The sequence below is a fragment of the Periophthalmus magnuspinnatus genome, chromosome 15 (genome assembly GCF_009829125.3).
Source record: "Periophthalmus magnuspinnatus isolate fPerMag1 chromosome 15, fPerMag1.2.pri, whole genome shotgun sequence".
Classification (NCBI taxonomy): domain Eukaryota; kingdom Metazoa; phylum Chordata; class Actinopteri; order Gobiiformes; family Gobiidae; genus Periophthalmus; species Periophthalmus magnuspinnatus.
Window position 1 is genome coordinate 21,693,678 of NC_047140.1, and position 26,249 is coordinate 21,719,926.

General features: G+C 38.9%; 1 protein-coding gene across 5 annotated transcripts in view; it reads left to right on the forward strand.

The window, feature by feature from the left end:
* The window catches only part of LOC117382152 (signal-induced proliferation-associated 1-like protein 2), a 130,052-nt gene extending 105,632 nt beyond the window's left edge, over positions 1–24,420 (forward strand). The window contains exons 14-22 of one of the 5 annotated variants that reach the window (XM_033979211.2): positions 1,047–1,384; positions 4,140–4,391; positions 8,548–8,677; positions 14,193–14,412; positions 16,476–16,607; positions 17,054–17,074; positions 20,345–20,462; positions 21,533–21,608; positions 22,920–24,420. In XM_033979211.2, coding sequence (XP_033835102.1) covers positions 1,047–1,384; positions 4,140–4,391; positions 8,548–8,677; positions 14,193–14,412; positions 16,476–16,607; positions 17,054–17,074; positions 20,345–20,462; positions 21,533–21,608; positions 22,920–23,066 — 1,434 coding nt within the window. In that variant the 3' untranslated portion in view covers positions 23,067–24,420. The remainder of the gene's footprint in view (positions 1–1,046; positions 1,385–4,139; positions 4,392–8,547; positions 8,678–14,192; positions 14,413–16,475; positions 16,608–17,053; positions 17,075–20,344; positions 20,463–21,532; positions 21,609–22,919) is intronic. The other 4 variants (XM_055227174.1, XM_055227176.1, XM_055227175.1 and 1 more) reach the window with 4 other exon arrangements.
* The last annotated feature ends 1,829 nt before the right edge of the window (positions 24,421–26,249 follow it).

The window sequence follows — 26,249 nt, forward strand, 5'->3', positions numbered from 1 at the left end:
CAAAAAATCTGTCGTTTTGGAAATCCTCTGATTCAGGGCTCAGCTGTCACTGTTTGGCATTTGCAAAACTCTCTTGAATTTTAGGCCTGCTCATGTTTTGCTTCCAATTCTGAAACCAATAATGAAAATGCTCTCTCATGATATTGTCAATTACAATAGAAGATTCAAAGGTTGTGCATTTTAATTATTGCTCTGGAAATACTGCATATGAAAATAGCATAAGAAGAACTTGGTCTCAGTAATAACAGGATATTGATTATTCCATTACAATAGTACTAAGTATAAAGGTGCATTATGTCACTTTTCTGATGGATGGACTGCTTCCTGTTTGTTTCTATGGAAATGTTATTGCTTTGACAAGAGTATTGTGTTAATCTAAACAAGCCAAGATACAGAGCCGCTCAATAAAAACACCCGTAATAAAGGCAATATAGTAGTTAAGTAATGCCATACTGTGGAACATTCCAAGAAAATCAGTAAGGAGACCAAAAGATTGAGTAGAGCCAACAAAAGCATTGTCTTTAATGTAATGTACCTCATGCATAATGTTAGTATACAGTGTGGATAGGCGTATACTTTTGTTCATCCTCGTCCTATATACAGCCTAATAAAGAGCCTTAAGCCACACTATTTCTTGTGTTAGTACCAAGACTGAATCAGGAGTAAGCCAAAAAAACAAATTAGATTGAAAACTGGGAAGCAGATGACCGATATGACTCCTGATTTTTGCTGAATTTTGCTGATTAATGTGGCAAATTATTCTTCCCCAAGAAACATCATGGAATTTAAATTTAGTTTCTTGTTTATACAAAAAACAAAACAAAAACAAAAACTTTACTTTTAAATGAAGCCAATTAAATAAGTCTCTTTTTTTTTTTACTATACTGGCATTTTAAAAAGTACTTCAGTCAAAATTCATGTATTTGTTTTTAAACTTTGTTAATGTGGCAGACTTTTCTTTGACAGGAATAAAATGACCATGGAATTTCAATATGGGGTTTTTGTTAAAAAATATTGGCATTTTCTGTTTTTTTTCCTTATCTCAGACTGGTGACAAAAACTCCAGCCACTCCAGCAGTAACACCCTGTCAAGCAACGCCTCCAGTAACAGCGATGACAAGCACTTTGGCTCTGGGGACCTGATGGACCCCGAGATGCTGGGGCTAACCTACATAAAAGGGGCTTCTACAGACAGCGGCATCGATACCAACCCCTGTGTGGCTCCTGGGGCACGGGTCCTGCTCCAGAGGATGTCTGAAGATGGGGGCAGTGAAGAGGATCATGGGAAAATCTATCTGCCACAGGGATATGCCTCGGCTGTGCTGTCCAGTCATGTGACCGAGGGCAGCATCGGCGACCTCAGCGAGATCTCCTCACATTCAAGGTAGAGTGATCCAAACAGTGTATGGTGTTACTTAACCAATGCTTTTTCCCACTACTATTAAGTATAATGATGATTTAAGAAGATTGATATGATATTTTAAAATTGTATTTGTTTAATTTGCAGATTATTTCGGATGTTGTTGTTTAAAGTGTTTGCGTGGTAATCCTACTTTAACCAATTTGCAGGTGGGGGAATAAAATGGACAAAACGTGAGAAATCACTATTTACATAATTTTCCTCAAGGTCTAGCCTCATTGAACATCAACAACTGACAACAGACCATGAGTGATACAAGAAATCAAATATTCCCACAGTGATAAACTACAAAAAAGAAAGACCAAAAGCAACAAATAGCTAATATTTGTAAACCGGTTAATCCCAACTTTAAACTTTTAAACTCACATGCCTATATTTAGCCCCTACGCTCATCTTCATATACCGTTCAATCTAATTTACTTTTGCTGCCGGGCGTCTCTTTCCAGCATATTGCTCCATTCATTTCAGCCTCACATATTGAGTCATTGATTTGCCCCGTGTAAAAGTTGTCACCCTTTAATCAGCGCTGATAGTGCAATCCACTGCATGAAAACCTAGTGATTTATACGGGTATTTTTAGCACGCAAAGTTCAAGGTTGCTGCTGGCTGTTTGCTACCCTTTTCACCCTTCTCTTGACCTCCTTTGCCTGAGTCATCCAGCTGTGTTTTGTGGTGGTTGGAGCTAGAGCCAGACTGGAGCACCACAGGGGAGCGTTATCATCTCTGCCCCACCCCACCAGACATGCACCCATCTGGGGGAAGAGGGGAGGTGGCAAGAGGGTGGGCCCCGGAGCCGCACGCACTGTCTACCACTTTGAAATTGCGTTTATTGGTGCCATTCAAGATTATGTTATTACAATCTGTTCAGCTCATTGGCTTGTTGAGAAAAGTGTCCGAGCATGGCGTGTCAGTCAGGAGTGACAGATGAGGGTGCCCATGCCGTCACCTTGACTTGTTCGATGCGTGCCACTTTTTACATAATAGTCTTTGACAACAGGGTGGCATCTGAGCAAACACAGGAGCAGCGGGAGTGTATTTTGCGGGTGTGGTCCAGATGGTCATGAATATGGAGGAGTTAGAGCTAGCGCCAGTAGCTAAAGCTAGCCTCCAGGTCCCAGGATATTTGAAACGGTGTGGGGTTTGAAGTTCTCAAAAGCCAAAACTGACACTAAAAAACAAAAGCTTAAAATGTTAGCCATATTCTGACGTGATTGTTTGCAAGTCAGGCTTTTCAGCACTATTTCTTATGGGATGAAGAAACACTCAAACTTATGATCCTCAAATGTTGAATCTTAGTATTTGCTTGAAGTTGAGTCGACAAATTTAAAATCTTTCAATATTAATCTCATGGCTTAATCTGACAAATATCACATCTTTGGGATTGAATACTGGCACCACTTTCTGAGGCTTCTGTGAACCCTTTTTTTTGTTTTTTGTTGGTTAAAATACACTTTACAACTACAATTAAAAACACTGGTGCTACTAAAAGTGACACATAATATAATAACTACACATAAAATTAGATCTTGCAGGGAGACTAATAGAGATGCACTTATTTAGTCAACATTAAGAACCTCTTCATATTCACTTATAATTAAATCACACTTCACGTATCTGTTGCCCTTTGATTTAATGAGTGTTTAGTTTAAATAACTCTCACGCACACAGCCAAAACCAAGCGGAGCAGACAGAAACAGCAGTGCATCTTTTGGGAAGGATTAATCCCATGTGTCAGTTGGTATTTGTAGATATTAAAAGGACAAGGTTCAACAAAAATCACTGCACGAGACTATAATCTGGATTTGAGTCATCCTCCCTTCAACTCTACTTTAGTCTTTGCAGTGACAGGAACTGGAGCCGTCTATTGACTCTAAAAGCAACTAGATTCATCGTTATTGATTTACATGTGACCACAAAAGTAGCTTTAAACATGGCACAATTATTAAGAAAATTCAGTAGATCTTATGAATCCATTTGTTTTGGTAGATTTGTACACAATAATACATAGCGTAGTAATAGTTTCTGTTATATGCAACATTATAGGGACTTTTTTCTTATTCAAAAGATACCCTATTTTGTTAAATTGTTGATTGCTATGACAACAGTCCTAATTTTTCATCATTCTGAAACCCATGCATAGGATAGCTCTAGATATAGGTTTAAACTGGTTGAGTAAAGTCTGATTGGAGTCTTGATTTACTTTCAATTATGTCATCATCTAGCCCTAGCATAGTCCTGACCTCTGACCTCTAACTCAAATGAAGAATGACATATCTGAAGAAAGAATAAAATTTTGGTAAATCAGTCATTTTGTTCTGTCCGTGTCAATTGAACTCTCACCATTTACAAGTAGATTATATTGAGCATTAAAATCTTTGAGTGACTTCCCTCAGAATAGTGCAGTGTGAATATCAGTAAAGGAATGGCCATATTAGTATGTTTGATTGTTAAAACGAATCACCAAACACAAATTGTTCAAATACGTCTTATCGTTGCCATTGTGCAATCTCAAGTCATATTTCACTGTCACATTCATTGGTTGACTTTATTCTCAGCTGGGCACCATTTAGAGGACTTTTGACCTTTCAGCTTTTACTCATATATTCTGTTCATGCATTTTTTTATAATTTTGTCTTTGTTTGTGTTATTATTTGTCATTTTTCTTCATCTTTGAGTTACTTTACGTTTTTATTTTTTTTCCTTTTGTTGTTTTGGTCAGTGGGTCACATCACTCAGGCAGCCCATTGGCCCGCGGTGCTCGGTACTGTATGTCTGCTGACTCCTCCAAGGCCTACACCATCCCCCAAACCAGCAGCAGCGCCTCCGACAGGCCAGAGGCGGAGCTGCAGGGGGACAGCTCAGAGCCCTGTGGACAGGCACGCCCCCAGACCAACGCCAGTGTCCCAAAAGGGGATAGTGCCAATGAGGAAGAGGAGGACATTGAGAAGCCTCCCAACATTTCACAGTGTGGGTGAGTGTGTGAGCAAGAAGACACAGAAAGTCAATGGGAAGATGCAGTCAACAGTTGGGTAGCTTATACATCAATATCACTTGGCAATTTATAGGTATTTAGGAGATAAGATAAGAATTCTCGGTTTGGTATAGCAACCCCTGGAGTGTCTTGGTCAGGAGATGAGTACGTAAAGATTTCTATATAAAAAGTGAAGGCAAGGCAAATTATGTCTATGATAACTTGCATTTAACCATTAAAACTAAGCAAAAAATACTATATAAGAAACTTTATACTATATTTAAAGTAGGAGGTAGACAACCCAATGGACTATTTATGCTGATCCCAAGAAAATAAAAATAATAACAGAACTTCCATTTCTAAATTTTAACAAACTGGTTCCTACACTGTGGTACTCAAGCCCAAGTCTTCCCGTGGGATAGTCTTTGTTCAGAACTAGTATAGCAGTTGTGGTCATATTTCAGACCTGGGTTTTCCCTTGTTTAGACCTAGAATAGTCCTTGTTTAGATCTGGTAGTTGGTGGTACTTAGTGTGAAACGTTTGAGAATCACTGGGCCAGAACACCTTGACCATATGTTGCCTAATCTATGGCTGAAACATTACTTAGCAGTACATTGTAGTAGTATATCAAAGCTGGCTGGCACACGTGTTGTAGTGTCATTGTCAACACAGCTAGTATTACACACCTGTTTCTACTGGCTTTTTGTACCGGACCCAAACCACTCCAGAACAGAGCCCTCCACATCAGCTCGCCCCGTGTGCATGAAAACTGTCCCTGATTGAAGCCGACAGCCACCAAATAAATAAGCTCGATGAAGCCGTGGACATAATACACTTGGCACATGTCACTTGTGGTTATTGATCGTTGCTGTGAAGCCTGCTCCCCACGGACCCGGGCCTCAGCCTTTACCAGATCAGCATCTCTACAGGGAGCCAACATGCTGCCAGTGCAAAGACATGAGCCGCGAAACGGTCTCCAGAACAAATAAAGACAAATGTATGTAGTTACTTAGCTTAGGAATGTACAGTGAAATAAAATACCACGTTTTTGTGCTTCATTGAAATTGGATTTGCCATGCCCTACATTCCAGATGGGAAAAAATCAGAGTAGTTTGAATTGGAAACTGCTTGCTGCATGCTATCTGATCAAAGCTAGACTTGAACTCAAGGGTAATAGATGAAACATGTGCTAAAAATGCCAGTACAATCACAACTGAGTACAGGATTCCATTATTTCCCATATGCACCGTCATGAAAAATAGTGGCCGTAATTGCAAAGAGAAGAAACATTTTAGGTACATCCCCTGATTTTTATTTTTATTTTATTTTTTTGTAAACTTTCCAGAGGAGTTTTTGGGAATTTCCAAAAACAAAAAAACCAAACAATGTTAGTAGGTCTATAAAACATTCTATTATTGCTGATTTGTTTTATTGAATCATTACCAAACCATGTATTTTGGCTAGTTGACATTCCCACTTCCCACTCCCATATTACTTGTACTTAGGGTGTCGTTTTATCAAAGTACAACTCACTCAGTGATTTTATATTACAACAAAAACAACAATTTGATAAATAATATATAACATTATGTATTATATGTTGCAGTCATCTTCTTTATACTATGTAATGAGAATTTATGTGACCTACTGTTTACAAGACTATATGGAGCCATGTTTGGTTACCTAGAAACATCATGAGCTGCTAGGGTAAAGAATAGCACAAAATACCTTCCAGGACGATAATCAATAAAGATGAATGCATTTACTTAAGACAGGAAGGTAGAGTGTGCCTAGTCTTATACGATGAGTGACTGGAAGTGTCTGAAGATTAAATGGTTTAAGGGGGAAACACTGGGCTACTGTTTGTAAAATACCGTCTTAGCGGATTGTGTGTCCATGCCTGTTTGAATGTGTTTTTATAGGGCCCCTAGGCTTTTTGGGTGAATGGGAAAATGAATGTACAATCTACACTCCTGCTTTAGCTCCTTGGTAATTTCATTTAAGCCATGAAATTTGCCACTTAAGCGCTGTGTGATTGATCGCTTGCAGTAAAGTCATCTCGAGTCTACTTATGAAAAACCCCACTAATCCAGTTATACTCCCTATTGTTTGTTTATGTATTTCTTCTCCTTACATAACAGTGCTTTATGATAAATGGGCTAATATAACTCACAGATATTGTTCTGGCGTAATGAAGTTCTCTTTCCTCTATTTTAAAAACTTTTCTCATTTGCACTTTAATAACGTAATGTGTAACTTCTAACCTCAGGCTGTTTTGTCTTTGCTTGTTGCAGAGGAGCGGAGAGCTTGTTAGCTTTCCTTCTCCAAATGCTGTCAGAGCGTTCAAGGTACATAGTCAGTCAACCCCGTGGCCCCAATTTGACCTGGAACACCCAATCCCACATGCACTAGCCCCACCCCCATCTCGCCTTCTCCTTTGCCCTATCCTCCTCTGTCCTATCCTGGCATGTTTAAAGCAGTGCTAGTCCCGGTGATGAGAGGAGAGAAGGTAACCAGCTGTGCTCCAGTGGCTGTGACATTTCTGCTGAACTCAACTGCGACAAACTGCACCCAGTAACCTTTTGTAACCCTACGTTCACTTAGCAACCAAGAAAACCACAACACTAGTGTCTACTTTACACTTCAAAATTGCACCACTACATTTGGCACATTAATTTTTTATCCCATCTTACACTGTTATTCGTTTTACTTACAAAGCACGCTGTGTAACATTTTTGATAGAGGCTAGAGTACGCCATAGTTGTCTCCATGCAGTTGTTGTTGCTTTTCCTAGAATTTTCATTATGGCATTAGACATATCTATCTCCATGGAAACAAACAGATTGCACCACCACTTCATGTTACAGGTCAGATTTGTGGAAAGGCAATCCCACTCGCAGTATTTTTTGAGCTATAGACACAGATGCTCAATAGATATGTTTAATGCCATACTGTGTAAAGAACTAGCATCACCATGGAGACCAGAGTCGTAACACGGTACACCTTTAATTTGATGTTTAAGGCAAAATATTACATTATAATTTATCTTGTTTGTTCGGTATAACATCTTTCCGAACACAAGTTTTGGGAAAATCCCTCACGAAGCAATAAAAACATGAACATTTGCAGCACTCAACAAACTATTTTGGGAATGGTTGCTATGGCGGTGCTAGCTTAAAACAAGGCAAAACTTCGCTCTAGGTCTAGCTTTGGCCTGGCTGTCTTATTGTCTGGCTGTCTAGCTCTAGTCCCTGTGGTCCACTCACGCGCTGCCAACTGCTCTCAGGCAGAAGTCTCACAGCCACATGACCACTCAAGCTGCTGGGCTGTTTACCATCCCTTTATCCCTCTATTTTAACACAGAGTCCTGCAAAATATTTAAATGTACTGTATTTGTGTACCTCGGCCAACCCTTTTGTAGGTCCTTCTCAACCTTGTCTACAGCACTGTTCCTTGTTGTTGTTTGAGCACACCTCTAACCCACAGGATTAACTTGTCTCGTCTACATGTAAATCCTGTCTAAAACTTATGTCTATTTACTATTGCTGAACCAAAGTTGACTTAAATTTCAAACTTTTATGATGTTGTTGTTTTTTTTACAGAAATACTAATAGTTTATTTAATATTACAATGTGATCTTGTACTACTTCTAACAGTTATGGGTTTCAGTTTACTGTTTATAGGTGACATTTTAAGGACTTAATATGTGTATTTTTAGTTTTAAATCATTAATTGTTACAGCAATGGTGCAAATTTTTCCTAACTGAAACCCACTGTGGCCTTGTCAGTATCAATACAGATTCAGCTGACTCTAGTTTTGATGTATTTTTTAGTATTGATTAGTATTTGGGTTGATTTTTTTAACAATTATGTTGTATTCAATTGTAGTTCATTTAAAAACAAGCCAGAAAAATGTAAGATGCACCACTGTCTTTTAGTATTACACCGTCCCTTCATGACTAACAATGAGCCGGATGATGTTAGCATGCTAATAGCACAGCACCTGAAGCCCCTGTGCGATCCTGACACAGTTCTGCGAATAGCTGGATGCCCCGTGACCCCCCACTGCGGTTGCTCATAGCATCCCCCTCAGTGTGCAGCACAGGCAAATCTCTGACACGCTGTGCCCTTCTGTGCCCTCTGTCTCATCTGCAGGCAGCTGTATGCTCAGGAGGCCGCCTGCCGCCTACAGGACGAACGGGAGGGGAGCACGCTGCAGAGACTGTCCAAAGAGGAGTACCTGAAAATGATGATGCCTGACAGCCCTACAGGAGAGAACCGAAAGGTGAGGCCTGTCCCTGCGGTGTATGTAATGTGGTGATTGACAAACCAATATTGTTTGTGCAAAGTCAGCGGAATGTGCAGATCGGTCATACATGCAGACTACGCAAAGATGTTGTGCTTGATTGAAATGAGTTATAGTTTGCAAATGGTTGTTAATGCTTGCAGTTTATGTTGCAACAAAATATGCTCATTAATGTGTTACGCTTTTGATAGATTACTTGTAAATGAGGAGTCAGCTATATGGTCCCATGGCTCCCACGTTTGTTAGAAAAAAAAAATCAAAAGGGGGTTTCCACAGCTCTATGTTCTGAGAATTTTTGGGTTGTAGGATTATAGTTAAGGTTCAGGCCTGGTTTTGAGATTATGGTTATGGTTATGAGGTTATGCATTTACTTTCATATTTTAAACGGGCTGTGGAAAGATAGTGTCATGGGAATATAGAGCTGTGGGATAGAAAAGCTCCAACATCAGAATGCATTCTTACTCTTATTAATACTGTCAGTTGATGCTTGGCTTGTATGAATGGGGACTGTGTTTGGAAAAGCATCCAGCAAAAAATGTAAAATTGATGTATACTCTGAGGCAGATAATTTGCTGTGCTTATGACAAAATATGACATAATATGCATGGGTTTCATCGCCCTGTTTATAGGTGATTAGTTTGGGGACTTTTGCCCATTTAAAAGATATGTTTGTTTTGAATATTTAAGTGCTATGGCAACAGTGCTAGATTTTCATCATTTCAAAACCCATGGATTGAATTAAAAAAATATTCTTTAACAGCATTTTCACCACCAGATTTCAGAAGAACAGGGCTTATTGTTTGGCCGCCTCATAACATCACCTGCTCCTGAATAAGCCCATAGTGAATGCACTGTGTATGAGCTCTGCCCTCTGTCTCCACAAAGACCTTTCAGTTCTCATTGACTGGCACATACTGTTTGCTTAATTTAATTTCTAACGGGGCGAGTTTGCTCTGTCGGGATGACATGGATTAGAGCCAGGAAGTGGCAGGAGTGCATCGATGTTTGATGTTCCCGGGTCCTGCACACTCTATTAATTGCATCTTCAGTTTCCCCTGCTTCCCCCATCCCCCCCTATCCATTATCTACGATGACGAGACCCCTAGAGACAGTTATTTTGGGATGCTGCTTTATACAATACAGATGCACTTTAGGGCTGCAACATTAATCATAATCAAATTGAAATTGCAATTTGAACGACTCCAAAGACTCTGATTATTTATTTATGTCTTATTACCTGAAATACTGCCAACCCTTTAGTTTAGACGTCTACAAACTGAAAAACTGTTCTGAAATGCATGGGATTCTTGTGTTAGTTTAGCAGTTCATATTTCACTATTCCATCTTATGTTATTGCTTCTGGATGTGTTGAAAATGCAACTGAAACAGAATCTGTTATTAAAACTTAAATCAAAATTGTGATCGTAATTGCAATGTTTGTCAGAAAAATCGCAATTAGATCTTAGCTGGCCCTTGCTCCTGGCATGGATATTGCTTGTGCCCCTGATTAGTTTTGTGCATCGAACATACAATTTGTAAAGTGGCGTTCTGAGCAAAGAGCAGCAGCCTCACTTCCTGTCTAAATGAAGTCAGGTGTATGGGTGCTGTGTTCTGATTTCCCTTCGTTTCATCCTGTTTTCTTTCCCACAGAGAATGACTTCCACAAAGGGGCAGTGTGTGGCATACAGGCTTTTGTTGTAATCTCATTCTCCTCCCTCACATTCAGGAATAATATCTTGTGTGGAAAAGCAATCTAGGAGTCCGGATAAAATACATGAAAAGACTTAATCCAAATAGACACATCTGATCCCAAATAACAGTCATTTTCTCTGGTATGTTTTTGTATATTATAAGTAGAAGAAGAGGTAGAATATTGTAATGTTTGGAGCTGTATTATTTTGGTTATAATTCTCAAAATTATTCAAGAACGAAAACAAAATTATTCAAGAATGAAAACGGGCCTAGATGTGACAAGTCAGACTGCTGTGTGCTGCAGCTAATAATGAAGTGCACTGACAGTCTGCCCGTCTGAAAAAGCTGCTCTAAAGATGTTCATTTTCCAAAAATTCATGCTTGTGAATATTACTGATGTGCCAGAGGTTTTGTGGCAAACCTTTGGCAGATGTTCAATTTTATGTATTCATAAGATGGAGGCTTTAATGTAAGCCCTTTTGGGTTTTTTGCCTCTTCCTGCATCTGTTTTTTTATATACGGTGTCCTTTTTATTGGCATATTATATTGTTATATTGTTATTGTTATATACGTGCAAAATAAATAAATTAAAATAAGAGAGCTAGAACAAATTAGATCCTCCTTTTGTGGTTTGAAAATCGGGTAAATATAGCAATTTCTTGTCCTCACAGCACCAGTTGCCCTGTCAGAAAGGGCAAATATGAAAGGGCATATTTATTTTTTATCAGTAAATGATATGGCAGGAAAGCAATATTATAGATAGTAAATCCTGATCAATAAGATAGAATAAACTTAATCCCTGGAAAGCATATCTGACACTAAACAGATTGCATCTTGCACATCATGGAGAGGTTCAGGTTTATCCTCGTGCCACTTCCGCTAAGGTCACTGGATGCGGTACATTGTTGAGCAGGTGCAGAGCTTTTCTTTGCCAGTCGTGTTGTCCTCTGGGACGTCCCGCCACAGACAGGCGCCCCATTGTGTGTGTGACGCAGAGGAAAGCTGCTCACAGCTCCCTCGCTTGCTCAACATTCCTCTTTTGAACTTCCGCGGGGAAGGAAAGGCCTCTGAATAGGTGGCTATCTAACGCATCCTCCCGAGTGGCGTTTTAAAAATCTCCCATATGGCAATTGTTGACTTTTTTTAGTCCAGGCCGTGCGGGCATGGAAAATGGGGCAATGGGCAATGCGATGTGGTACCACGTCTGCTGTTGCTGATAAGAGCTTTGTTTTATGTGTATTTGGTATAACATGATTTTATTGTGACCCAAATACACAAATTCCAACTCGTATTCATTAAGAACATTTAAATTAAGGAAGTAAGGAACTACAGCCAGTGTTCCTTTTAAAGATTCTGTCTAAACCAGGATGTTTTGCAGAACATTATAGACAAAACAATAACAATAACAAGCGGGTGGCTGTCCCTCCAAAAAAAGTCACATAGTGCACTTTTAAGGGGCATATCTTATTATTTCACTCTTGTGCTGCATGTGAGCACATTCTTGCCCTTGTACTTCCTCCACAACTGAATTTTCCCATAGTTCTGCATGCTTTATATCCAGTGTCATATCTCATCAAACATCCTTGCTACTTTCTGAAGACGCAATAAAAATAGATGGAGCTTCAAGAAAATGCCATCTTTCATTTACCGTGACTCGTTTTATAGTGCATTTAAATCTGAGCTATTTCTGCCTTATATGAGCGCTCCTTATGGGGTCTAATCTCATAAACCTGGGTGGGAATAACAGACAACTTTGTTAAGTGAAAGCTCCTAAAATGGCTGCCATGTTTATGCTTTGAATTCAACTGTATCACAGCTTTAAGAGCATTCTAGACGCGTGTTAAATTGTCACCGTGGGATTTTGTGGGATAGATGAGTCTTTGAAATTGAGATGGGTGTGAGCTAGCGGGTATACAGGTCTAGCAGTGGTTGCAGCTGGAAAGCCATAGCCACACATTTTACACATCTGGCAAACTGCAGCACGTATCATTTGCGGCCATTTTTGAAGTCTTAATATTTATGTTGGCAAAATAGGACACTGACGGATCAAAATGGTATTTGAGGTTTTTTCATGTTTAAACGGTAGCTCCTCTCCAGCTGGGATTAAGAAACCTTGTTATCTCTAGCATTTGGGTACAGTGTAATTAACTCACACATAAAGGGCACGAGGTTAGGATTCACAAATGTTTTACTGTAACTGAGTGCAGCCAAATAACGTCAGCAAAGTTAGAAAAGATTTGTTTATTTATAGTACATGTGTTTGGGGCATGCTGGTACCAGATGTCTGATTTTCCCATAGCAAGTAATTCCTTATTGCTCTTGGCCTTTTGCTTTGGGAATCATAACCACTGCAACTCATCTGTCTCCTAGTTTGACCCTGCGCGCAATCATAATACATAAAACACCTGTAATTGAATAAATGCATGATGGATAACTTGAATGCCATATTGAGGAACATTCCAGGAAAACAGTAACATCTCTCCACTAGAAAAGTTATATATTCCCCCTTTAATAAAAAGTCACTAAATATAAATTGATTGTATTTTCATAGTAATTTCTTCTTCCTATTTTTATTTTACATCTATGTACCCTCACAGAAAATGGAAAATAGTTAAATGGGAATGGGAAATGGGAAATATGGGAATGGGAAATGGGAAATATTTTACACTTCATTCTGTTTTCTTCTAAAGCCCTTGCCTGCCCCTTTAGCACAGATGTCTTTATACAGTTAGCTGCCCAATAATATTACACAGTGCAGCTTTATCACCCAGGGCAGTGCTCTCTTGTCTCTCACATTAAGCTCAATGACCACAGCTCAGTGGCCTCTGTCAACACCTGCATAGACCTCCTCCTCTTCCTCTCTTCTTCTCCTCCTCTTCCTCATCTCCTCCTCTACAATCGCACAGACACACTCCAGCTGTGTCTGATCCTACCACATTTTCCTCAGAGCTAACAGTGAAATTGATTCCTGTCATTGTAGCCTGATGTTCACAACTTGCCCGCCCAGCTGCCCACTTCAGTAAGCCTGGGGAGCAAAAGGCTAAAGCTATAAGTAACATGCAGAACAAATGGTGGCACTATGGGCCAGTATAGGTGAAGTGGCTTTCAAAACGGCAGCAGTACATTTGGTTGCACTTGGTTTAGTACTGGTTCACTTCTGGTTTAGTCCTACATGTCTTATAATTGATTTATTCATATTTTAAATTAGTTTTTGGCCTTGGTTTGTCTAGTCCAGGTTTTGTGGCCTTCCGCTTTCCTGATTTTATCCTGCTGTTTGAATTTGGTCGATTCAGTGATGGATTTTTTTTTTTTATGAATTTGACACAATTTTGACTTGAATCTTTGACCATTTTGATGTGTTTGGGTTCATTAGTTGTTAAAGCTGCACTATGTAACTCTTCTGGCTGAGGGTCTGTCACCTGCTTGTGTCCATGGAGACCTAAAATGTTCCAAAGTATGGCGTTTATCTTGTACATCTTGCATTTATTCAATTGCAGGTATTACTGTAGTAGTACTGTGAGCAGGATCTCCTCTGCATTGATCTGACCTTAGCCTGGTGGAGTGCTCTGTTTGTCTCCATGGTGATAAATATGTTTAGTGTCATATTATGGAACATTCTACACACACCTGCTTGTCCTCAATGGAGACAAAAACTAGAAAAGTTACATAGTGCACTTTTAAGACCAGGTTTAACACTAGTTTTGTAACTTTATACCTCAGCAATGCCTTTTTTACTTTAAACATCACCGCTGGACACCCATTCTTATTGTGACAGTCTTGTTTTCTCCCTGTCCTTCCTCAGGTGTCAGCGATGGGCAGCCTGTCCCCTAGACGCTCACTGTACCGGACCCTCTCAGACGAAAGCGTGTGCAGTAACAGGAAGTGCTCTTCGTATGCCAGTTCACACAGCTCCATGTTGGACCAAGCCATGCCCAATGACATCCTGTTCAGCACCACCCCACCATACCACTCCACCCTACCTCCTAGAATGATCCACAACCAGGGAGCGTCCAACCTGAGGAGTAAGTACTGCAAAAGAAATGTGAGAACGTACAGGTGCATCTCAGTGAATATGAATGTTAACGGTAACAAACAAAATCTGTAATTGAGTTAGTGGTTGGTTTAGACCTGGAGTAGTCATAGCCTTAATTATAAAAATCTAAGGGTCATGTAAAGGTATTTAACTAGACATTTATTTGAACTAATTGAGATTCACCTGTATGACAGATTACAGTGGGGCACCTCAAGGACACACATGTCCCTGTAGATGTTTTCTCTCCTCCTGCTCGTTGACAGCATCCTCCACAGCAAATTAAATCTACAAACACTTATTTTGCATGTGTCTCTGGGATTATCAGTCCCTCCTCTGTGGCGCCAGATAAGAGTCAGGATTCAGACTCTAAGTGGAAGAGCCACTCCAGTCCCTTCGATATCATTAGCCCAACTGGCACACTCTTGAATAACACTTCTGGATAGAGTCGGCTAATTGGAGGAGGAGAAGACACAGGGAATTTACAAGGAGCCTGTCAGTGCCTGTGCATTAAGCAGACACCTGTTACTGCGGGCTATTCTCTCACTTTGAATGTGCAAAAGCCATAGAGATTTCAAAAAATGATTAACCAAACAAATATGAATACAATCTTAATATTAAAAAAGGGAGTTAAAATGACTAGAATGGACTGAGATGGTTTGAATTCAGGATTTAACCAGGACTAAACCATAGAAATAACAGAAAAAAACAACATATAACTTCAAAATAGGCTAAAACTAAAAATATGACTACAGTAAAACTAAACCAGTTCTAAACCAGGTCTAACTCAACAGGGCTAAGTAGGATTATATGTTATAAATAGACAAGTAACATACATAAAAACTTGTATTTCAATAAATAAAACACAGCATTGCACAGATACACTTGGACAAAAAATCATAATCTTAAGAAGGCTATTGCCAAAACATAATATTCCACCAACAGCAACAAGTGTGTAATGTTGTTTGACTTGATAGACGAGGATTATGTATAGATAAAAACTAAAATCAAACCACTTTAAACCAGGGATTAAGCAAGTTATTGTACCTCCACTGATATCTCTGTGCCCTCCCTGGCCTTTTGCTTCTACTGCCAATCTACTATGACATGAATGCAGCTATTTTTCCATCAGAATTGTCATAACCTTTCATGCATAGCGTTTCACTCACCCATGTGTCCCTGCCTGGCTCCTGTCCTCGCCATCCCATCTCAAAGCCATCCTCAGCATCTCCAACTGCTGTCATTAGGATAGAAAATAGCTTTTGGAAAGACTTTTTTTTTTTCTTTTGCCGTCTTCTGCCTGTCATACCTGATGGATTCGTGATTGCTGTAAGGAATTGTGGGGAATTTCGGGTCTCTCTCTCCCTCTTATGATCCAAGGAAGATTGAAAAAGGATGGTCACCTCAAGATATTTTTCTGGCTCTATATCCAAATTCTAGCCTTTGGTGCTTATTGAACTGTCTTTCAAGGTTTTGAGAGAGGTAGAGAGTAGGAAAAGTACTGTTGATGGGTACTGGAGAGATACTTGTGTGGCCCGGGTCTTTTATTTGATTCAATTTGAAGTCATAGCTAAAGTCTGGGGTGAAATACAAAGGTTTTATAGATTAGCAAATATTCTTCATATGCAAGTAGATGGAAGTCATGGTAAATTGTTGTTCCCATGGTTATAGGAACATGCAAAATTAGGTTACTGGTCTGCTTTAGTGCTTTCAACAGTTGGGATTAAATATTGTATATAGGGAAATGCTATTAGGTTACCCGTTATGTTAAGGCTTTTACAATGTGGTATATAGCGCTAGATAAAGATATTTTTGTACCTTTTAGCTCATGTGGTGTTGCTATTGTGTAGTCCTTTTATACTGCTAGTCACCTAAACCCTATTTTTCTAACTTTTAAGAATCTTACTATTGTTATTTAATGTTTTGTTCAAGTAAACCCCTCCTCTTTGTACCTCTATCCTTTCCACTCCTCTCCAAAAATGGAAATTCCAGTCCCCTTTAGCCCCTGTTGTAGACCAGGCATAGACACTTATAGGGTGATGCCTGTCTCTGCAGATGAGTTTTGGTTTTCGGATGGCTCTCTGGCGGACCGCTCCAAGTTCAGCGACCCCGGCCTCATGCCCCTCCCTGACCCCGCCTCTGGCTTGGACTGGTCCCACCTGGTTGATGCGGCCCGGGCCTTCGAAGGTAACCGGTCCAGCTGTAGAGCTCCTGCTAGCACCTTACCTAACCCCCTCCAACGCCACTTAACTCTCTGCCTATTGCTTGGCGTGTGTGTTTGCCCTTTTAACACTCCTCCTGCTTGAATGCATAGGTTTGTGTGTGTGCCTGCTTCTAAGTGCTGCTAGCTTTAGTGCTGGGACTACTCTGGGGAATCCTTTTGCTTTTTGCGCCTCTAGCTGGGAGCCCCATTGTGATGCCATGGCAAAGACATGGAGACTGTTCTGGCACTGTTAGCTCACTAAGACACCTCTTGGGAAGACTTTTTTTATCCTTTTGGGTCCTCAATAGTTTGGTCATTTCAGCTTTCTGCATTTGTGGCTTTGTGTAAATATGCAGAAGGCTGTGTAGCAATATTATAAGGCAATTGTCTTAGAAGTAGAAATAATTTAGGAATTCCTGTCTTTTTTCAGACAATGCAGTGGTCCCCCGAAGTAAGTCATCTTTTCTGTCACTTATGCATTTTTCATATTAAACAGTCCCTACCTACATCACCGTTAGCATTATCCCTTGCGGTCTTTTTTGCTGCCATTCGCTGTAAGCACATTTTGATCGCTCACGTCACCATGCATCACGTAAGTCTTATCATGCCACAAGCTTTTTCACTTGAACTCAACCTGACCCCTGAGACCTATAAGCAGTGCAGCCTGTGACTATTCAGTAAGCATAATTAATGAATACTCCAAATAGGTTAATTTCTTGATGCTCATTTTTCTACTATGGATCATTGCCGCGGGGTTATTTAAGTGTGGTGAAATCAGTGGATATGCAAAGCTTATCTGGCAACCGAACATGGGTTGTCAGGGCAGCAGGACTGGCCCAGAAAGCGCTGTGTAAACTAGAGCGTGGTTGCCAAGCAGAGAGAGGCTCCCGGCTGCCTTTGTGCCATGTGTGCTTAGGCAGTGGTGGTTAGACCCGCGATAGAAAGAGCTAAAGCATTTTATGGCGTTTATAAGCCTGGTCATGTGACTCCTTGGAGACCGCTTACTACATTGATGCAAACAGACAGGTTAAATAGGCTCAAAGCACCAACCAAAACCTTAGTGCTCACATTTAAAATTTCAAACATTAATTACAAATTACAAATTCATATAGTCATGAAGGAAAAAAAACGCATAAGACTACATTCAAGACATCAAACATAACCTTTAACAAAATGTGACAGATGGTTTTAAAATTCAAATTTACACAAAAACATTTTTGGTTTTGTTTTGCGTTTGCCAATACCCAAATGTTTTTCTTGTTCCCTAAAAATAGTAGGAAAAATAATGCCCATCTGGTCAACAATATGCAATTTCTCTGAAGAGTCAAAGGTTTTTATAAAATCGCATAACCACATGCCTAAATTTATTTTAGTTGTTTAATTAACTGATGCTCAAGATTTCCTCAATGCTGTGCCTTCTGACAGACTTTTTTTTATTTTATTTTATTTTTTATTTTACTGATTAGCTGCAAAATGTACAAGTAACAAGTTAAGTTTTATAGATATTTTTATGTTCCTTCTTAAATATACAGACATTCTCCAGCAACTATTATGATTACTATTATTTTATTTTTTGTTATTACTATTTATTTCAACATAATCCTCCTTTTTCAGATTTTGATTTGTTTGTCCTGTAAATCTGAACAGCAGGTCACGCTAAAATGACAAGCCGCTTTCCTCAAAGTCTTTAATCTTCGTGACGCAGAATATGAGGAAAATATTCATTCATATGTAAATGACGTCTTCTCTCACTTCGGGCTCTATCATCTTTTTGTCTTGGAGTGGATTAGCTTTCATTTGGGACTAAATTAATGGAGGGGTTTCCTTAATCTCTCCCATGCATATGCAGATCCTGGTATCTTAAGTATCAGACCGACGGGGCTTGAGAAGAAGAGCCTTGAACTAACTGAGCAGTCCCCAAGTGTAAAACGCCAACTTTTGGGTTTTCCATGGGGCTTCAAACGGGCTTAAGGGCCTAATATGGTAAAATAAGCGTGACTCATGGCTGCAAGCTCAATGCGAAGCGGTCCATTACCAGTTAAACAGCTGTCAGTGTAAACTCAAAGGGTCTAGCTACTGAGCCTTGGGGAACTCCCTTAACTGTCCCCATAATGCTCCCTTTTCATCATGTTGTCTTTTGTCCCCTTACAAAAACTTCTGTTCTTTTACAGAAAATTAAATTCAATCACTCAATAAACTTAAGTATATAGATTAGTCAAAATTGCATTCAAGTAATGTTATTCTTACTTCATAATTGTATTTCTTCACAACTTATATTGTCAAAATATATTTTTTAAACCTAGTAAGGGGTCTTTTTTTTTTTTTTTTTTGCTTTGCCACAACCCATTTCTAATCTATCTAATCCAGGGGTCACCAACACTGTGCCCGCGGGAGCCATGTCGCCCCCAAGCCCCACATGAGTCGCCCGCAGACTGGTTCTAAAAATAGCACAACTCACTAATGAGCTGCATCTAAAATTTTATTTTATTCTGTTGCTATTTTTTTTAATCACCCTTGCGTTTATATAGATTTAAAAATGACAATATCTTAAACATATGTTCATTATACGTGAAGTATAGATAGATAAGTTAAGGTGACCTTTGACCTACTCACTTCAACGGTCAGTATTGTGCGCGTGACAAAACCAGTGCTCCGCTCGTGAGCGCTGTGAGGATGCGCTGAATGCAGTTTCTTCCTCCAAAACATGGTAGAAAATTAAGAGATCACTTTCACAACGATTTAAGACTGTAAAAGAAACCTGCGCGTATCTCATTTTGGGTAAACAACAGGCTTTTTTCACGACACCGGTGAAAAAGTCACACAACGCAACCGAGATTGATTTAAAAATATGTAAGCTTATTTTTCTTTAACATTACATAATTGATAAATTTATGAAACATGGTGCAATGTATATTATTTATGTTTTGTTAAAAAGGTTTGTCAATGGATAGTGAAAATGGGACACTTTTCCTATGAGATGTAGTGATATACCGTAAGTGTCATTTGGAAATTTAACAATTACTAAGATTAGTAAAGTTAAAGTGCTGAATACTGATATGTTTCCCTCCTTGCTCATTGTTGATAATTATTTTGAGAAATCATTAATGTGATCAGTGTCGTGCAACATGATCAGTGTGTTCACAAAGATGATTATCATTTATCATTATTAATAATGTATAACTAAAGGCAAACTGAGAAAATGTGTTATTTCAGAAGAGCGTCTCAAACTGATAGCCCTTCGTATGACTCAGTGCCCATAAAGTAGCTCTCAGGTTAAAAAAGGTTGGTGACCCCTGATCTAATCTATCCCAAAGCTCTAACATTATTTAAAATGCTAGTTATTAAACCTATCACGAAACGTGAAAATATCGTCAAAAATAAACATTTGCTAGCATGGTGCCAATACAAAGTGACTGTTGCAAGACATAACACATTGGGAAGACAAAATCATCCTACTTGCCTGAAACTCATGAATTAGCATTTGATAATTAATATGAAGTATGGTGTTGCCAAATTGTGACTAAACCTGAAATGCAGATTGTTTGTACATTTGTTTCTTTTTTTCTTGCAAAGCTGTAATATTTCAACCTAGCGTGGATTGTAGTTGTATGAATGTGTGCATGTGATCACTCTTTACTTCTGCTCTGTTATCCTTAGCCTTTTGCTTGCTTGTTCATCCCTGTATCATCTTTAACCTTTTGTCTGACATTGTTTTGTCCAGATCAGCGTGTGGCATCTTTCTGCACCATGACGGACATGCAGCGGGCCGAGGCTCTGCAGATCTCCAAAGAGCTGACCAGGAGAGTGGTGGAGGCTGAAGGCGCAGCGCTGGACTCGGAGTAAGTTTTATTCACCATTTGCAATAATATGCTAATGCAATGATTTTGTCACAGTTTGGTCTTGATTGAAGAACAGCATCTTCAATCCGAAAACTATTCTGTGTCTTGATTAAAAAATACTAATTTAATAATAATAAATTGTCTCTGATAGGTCCTCTTAGTATTTTTAATCAAGAAACAACTGTATTACTGAGGTTGAAATTACAGATTGAAATGTAGAGCGCTTTTGATTGCCTCTGTATATGAAGCACTTGTGACCAACTTGACCTACTTGTTTTAATGTATTCATACCTGGTATTTACATATGACCTTCTGGGATTTAGATCATTTCTTGCTTTATATCTGAAATATCATGGCCTTTTGATGCACTTAAACAGACCATTTACTTTACCTCAACACCTCTTACCTTTATTATAATGGACAGTTTTATGTTAGTCCTTGTAGAGCTACTAGAGTTCAATAACGTATGTATTAGGAATCGGACAAGTCACAATTCCCACAGTTGGCCACACAATTTTTGATTCTATGAAATATTTCTGTCATTGTTTCAATTATTTTTGGAGCTAAGGCTTCTCAAGAGCTCAAGTCAGTTTTGTCTGATCCAACTGTAAACATCTCAATTTCATGAGATCTACTGATGAGCTACTATTTATTGTTTGAGGTTTTATTCTGAGCACTGGTAGAGCAATTGTTTATTTCTTTGTTTTTAATGGTTTTCTGTGCAGCACTTTGGAAGCATTTCAGTTTATAAAATGTGCTATAAAAAAGTGAAATTGATTGGAGATCATTTTCCACGTTTACACAATATTGTGGAAATTTTATCTCTTGAGATCTTGTGGCATGAAATTTCGTCCTATCCCTAGTATGTAAACTAAATATATAAACTAAAATGTTTTAGTGTTCTATATTTAAACTTGCCTTGTCTTGCCTAGAGCACTTTCCAACTCTCCCTGTTGTCTTGTCAGTTACTACTTAAACTTTTATAAAATTGTATGCTTTTAATTGCATACAAATACGTTTTTTAATGTTTGTGGCATATTTTTAAATGTTTTGTTCCTCCTCTTCCTCAGCCCTCCCTCTTCACTCACTGGCAAAGTCAACCAGCTGGAGGTCATCCTGCGGCAGCTCCAAAATGACCTCCGAAAGGTACTGTCACATTTTGAACTTCGTGTTTGTTCTTTTGGGGACTTCTTTCAAGTCTGTCTGTCACACTGTCAAATGCGCAGTGAGTAACATTAATGCCCGGAGGTCGCTATGATGCAAACTTGTCTCTATAATTTAATATCCTGCTTCCTCTGCTCTGTGCCCCAGCCCGACGGTTCCCCACCTCTGCTAATGCGCTTAAAACACACAAGAGGAAATGCACTTTAATCGTTGCAGGGGAAAGGCCAGTTAACGCCTCCCATTTACACTCAGGCCTGAAGACGAACAGACGGATGTGTTCATAATAGGCCCTTTATCAATCTCCACTGTGTCCCTTTTGCTTCATATCCTGACACTGATTGAGCATTTTGTATGTAAAGTGTGTTGCTAGAACAATGGAGATATACTATGCTGCACCAAAGTTTTAAACAGTACTTGCAGCTGTATTGAATGTAGTATAGAAGTAGTACCTGTAGTTTAGTAGTAATTGTATTTGTGGAACCTTTTGAGTACATTATTTGTTGTTCAGCGGAAAGTAGAAAATCTTATGGGCTAGCTCGATGAAACTCACTTACCACTGTGAAATCTGTGATCCTCCAATTAATTTTATATAACAGTACACTTGCTTTGTTTAAGCCAATTTTGTACAGTGCTGCAGCCCTATTTATTCCAAATCCAATTCAAATGGCGTATTAATAATCTCTTTTTGCATCTCTTGTATTTTAACAGTGTGCTAAAATTGGCCTTTTATACTATGCAAGTTTGACTCTTGTGAGCTTTAAGCCATGTTATAATGTTATTTTCTCAAAAACACATCTGGAGTTGTGTTTTCTTTTTCATTCACACTTTTGAGTAACTCTATTATTAGTTTGTCTCCATCTCCAAAACTTAAAATGCTCTGTTCCACCTTGTGATGTCATGAACTGGTAGTCCTCAAGTTAACAGCAACCTTTTAGACTTAGTTCAGTAGAGATTGGTAATTCCAGTCTGAAATCATCCAAATGATTCTAGTGAAGGTGTATGGAGTTTAAAAACACAGTGTAGCACTTCCTGTATTACCACATGACATCACAAGGTGGAACAGAGTGTTTTGGGGTTTTTTTTGAGGGAAGAAATCAGCGTAAATATTCAAGGTTTGTGTGTTAGACATGTGAATGAAACGAAACACAGCTCCAGGCATGTTTGTGATGAGGAAACAATATTGTAACATAAATAGAAAATTGCATAATATAGGCCTTTTACTTATATATTAAAAAAAAGATTGGTTGATTGATGGATTAATTATTAACTGTGGATTGTTGTTTTGCTTTTCAGGAGAAAGAGGACAAGGCCATGCTACAAGAGGAGGTCCAACATCTGAGACAGGACAACATGCGCCTGCAGGAAGAGAGCCAGACTGCGGCTGCTCAGCTCAGGAAGTTCACCGAGTGGTTCTTTCACTCCATCGACAAGAAACCATGAAGAAAAAAAAACACCGCCATTTTACCACCTATAAACAAATTCAAACATCTGAATAACTACTAAACTACTAGCCGTTTGGAGACTGTAGCTTAGCCGCTGATTGGTGAAGACTTGAACTATCTGGATCTATTCTCCTCTTTACCATGGCAACCTTTTCGAAAGCTCTTACGAGGACTTGAAAACGCCCCTGGATCTTTTCCTTGGCATCTCTAGTGGAATGTAAAGCTAATTTAGTCATTTACATATAGAAGAATCTACCTACTTGCTGTTGTCACGTCGGTCTACTGTAATGTACATTCAAATACTGTATCATACTGCGCACACTGTCCCAAGCAAGGAGCAAGAAAGTGGACTAAAAAATGGGAAATTGGATGAATGTATTGGATAAGAAGTAGTGGTACTTACCAAGAGGAGTCTAGAAAAGTATTGTGGATTGAAACATAAGAATGTAGCTACAACTAAGACCTATTTTTGGATTTTGATGTTTCTGGATATTTGGACCATTTTTGTTCCTCCTTATTCCATGTCTCCTCAGTGTTGTAAGCGCAAGGGTCGGTGAAATGTTTTGAATAGTTTTTTCTCGAAGGTGCTTTTTTTCCCCTTTCTCAACACAAGCGTGATTATTTTGTCTGTAGTTTCCATTCACTGTCATGATGTCCTAGCAATAACAAAAGTGGTAGTAACAAAACTGTGGATTTTTGGAAAAAGACAAAACGCTAGCACAAAGCAGTCGAATGGGATGTGTATTTACTAAACAGAAGAGACTGTGCCTAAAACTCTTGGTTGTAAATGGATTGTTTCTTTGCTTTGGGTCTCTTGTTAAACACATGCCTTGTCTGTGGCTCACTGATACAAATTTTGTGAATGAATGCTGTGTATGTAATTGTATGGCTGTGAAATGTTGACGTTTTTAGTGTTTTTAGACCATTTTAGAGCAAGCGCCAGTGAACCACAACTACAATGCCAAATGTGTTTTTTCATGTACATATCTGCCACAGAAGTGTCTTGTATTTAACACTATTATTTAAGCTTATTTAACCTAAAAGTTGTTTATTTTATTAAGGGTTATTGTTTCTTTTCTGCACTAAGGAGAGATAAGAGCTCTGTGTATGTTGTAAAGTAAGTGTGTAGCTTGCCAGGGCAAAAAAACACATATATATTTAAATATATAAATGAGGACGATTTCGGAGATTCCAACATTTGGATGCTGCTAGATGACAGTTCGCTGGTTTGTTTTGCTTTGAAAATGTCTCTTTGTAAAACAGTCTCATCCCCAATGGGACGCCTGTTGCTTTGTTTTTGTTTCGGTCGACTTTTTGTTTTGTTTTTTAATAAATGTAGTTGTAAAATTAAATGGTTGTCTGTGTGTCATTTGAGACTGTGGCATTTTGGTGTAAAGTGTCTCCTGCAGTTGTAAAACCCACTGAAAGACCTTGGCCCTGGCTGCCAGACGGAGCAACAACATCATAAAAGTCTTAAGGGCACTGGTATTTTTACATGTGTCTGAAAACAGCCTTGGCGTGTTGTCTGTTTGGTCCATCAGGTGAACACATCCTAGCACTACATCCCTATATTTAAGGAGGAAACCTAACCATTTATTAAATTTAAATGTGTTTTTTTATATATTATTTATACCTCACTGACTTTGTATGTCATATCTTTAAGTAATTGCATCCCCATATAGAGAAATTCACTGTGAAACATTACAAAATATGATCTGATAGATAGTATACTAGTGGGTTTATTTATCATTTCTGAATAAAAATGTGTAATAATTCATCCTAAAGGTATCTAACTTGTCTATCTCCATGTGGATAAGTAGGTGATGCTACTGGGACAAGGTCAAATCTGGGGAAAGTAAAACTTAAATCTTGCAACCAATGAAATACAAGACAGACAAATTTAAGGCTATACAACATTCCAGGTTAAGAAATAGCATTTGAAAGGGCTTATCCTCCAAATAAAAATATTATCATTCTCCATTTCTTATTGTAGTGAAAATACATGGCTTCAATAAAAACATGTGATAACAATAAGATGTAACAATATCACTGCACTACATAAGTAAGCATACAGGACTTAATGGTATTGGCCCATTTAGGTAACTGTAACGTTGGGTAATTTACCAAACACTACACATTTCATTACTAACACCATTGTTCCTTTGTTCTGTTCTGTGCATTTCCTTGTCTTATCCCAAAACAAAGCCTTACGCTGGACCGTGTAGCCTCCCATAGGAGACGCACCAGATAATAACATTTTTCTCTAAGACGATTTCATCCCCTATTTTGTAAACAGCAGGTGTGCCAAGACTTCCAGATGAAACATGAAGCCATAATGCATTAGTGACTTGATTCCCTGCGATTTTGTTGTTCTTTAAATAAATGACAGATGTTGTGTTGCCCACGGGAACAGCAGCGGACTGTCCTGAATAATTAATCATACGGCAATTTAGGAAGTAAGAGGGAAAAAACATTTAAATGTGTTTGTTACCTTTTTTGTAAACCTCCAGTCCAGCTGCCGGAGTGTGGTCCAATCCATCAACATGTCAAGGGGCTGGCGCAATGCATTGTGGTTAGAGGGCTATTTCTTCACAAACTTTTTTCTCGTACGACTCACCTGTTTGGGATTTAGAGGTTTATTCTATACAAATTTGCACAGTGTAACTTCAGGTGGGGGGTCTGCCACCTGCTTGTCTCCGTGGAGATGTTATTGCTTTGTCTGGAATGATACACAATATGGCATTATTTATCTTGCATCTGTTCAGATTCAGTTGTTTTTACTGGAAAAATAATGTAAACTGTGAACAAGGGGTCGCCTCTCAACAGAAGTGACTTGTAAGTTGGTCTGGTGGTAGGGAACACATGAACAGGTGATTTACATTCGGGTTCATTCAATAGTCACATCACTGTAGCCCAAAGTATTAAAGATTTCTGGATTGGATTGGAAATAATAGATCAGAGATTATGCTGAGCTCCTAAAGCCTCAAATTCATGCTGCAGTGTAACATCTTTAACCACAGAACAATTGCGTTTTCTTCATAAATCAGGTATTCATGGGCTGCAGTTTCTGGTTTATACTGTTTTGAATTGTTCATTTCTATGGCAACAGCGCATATTTTTCCCCACTCTGAAACCCAGTAGCTGAAAGAACCACTGGAACATATAATGAATTATACTTTAT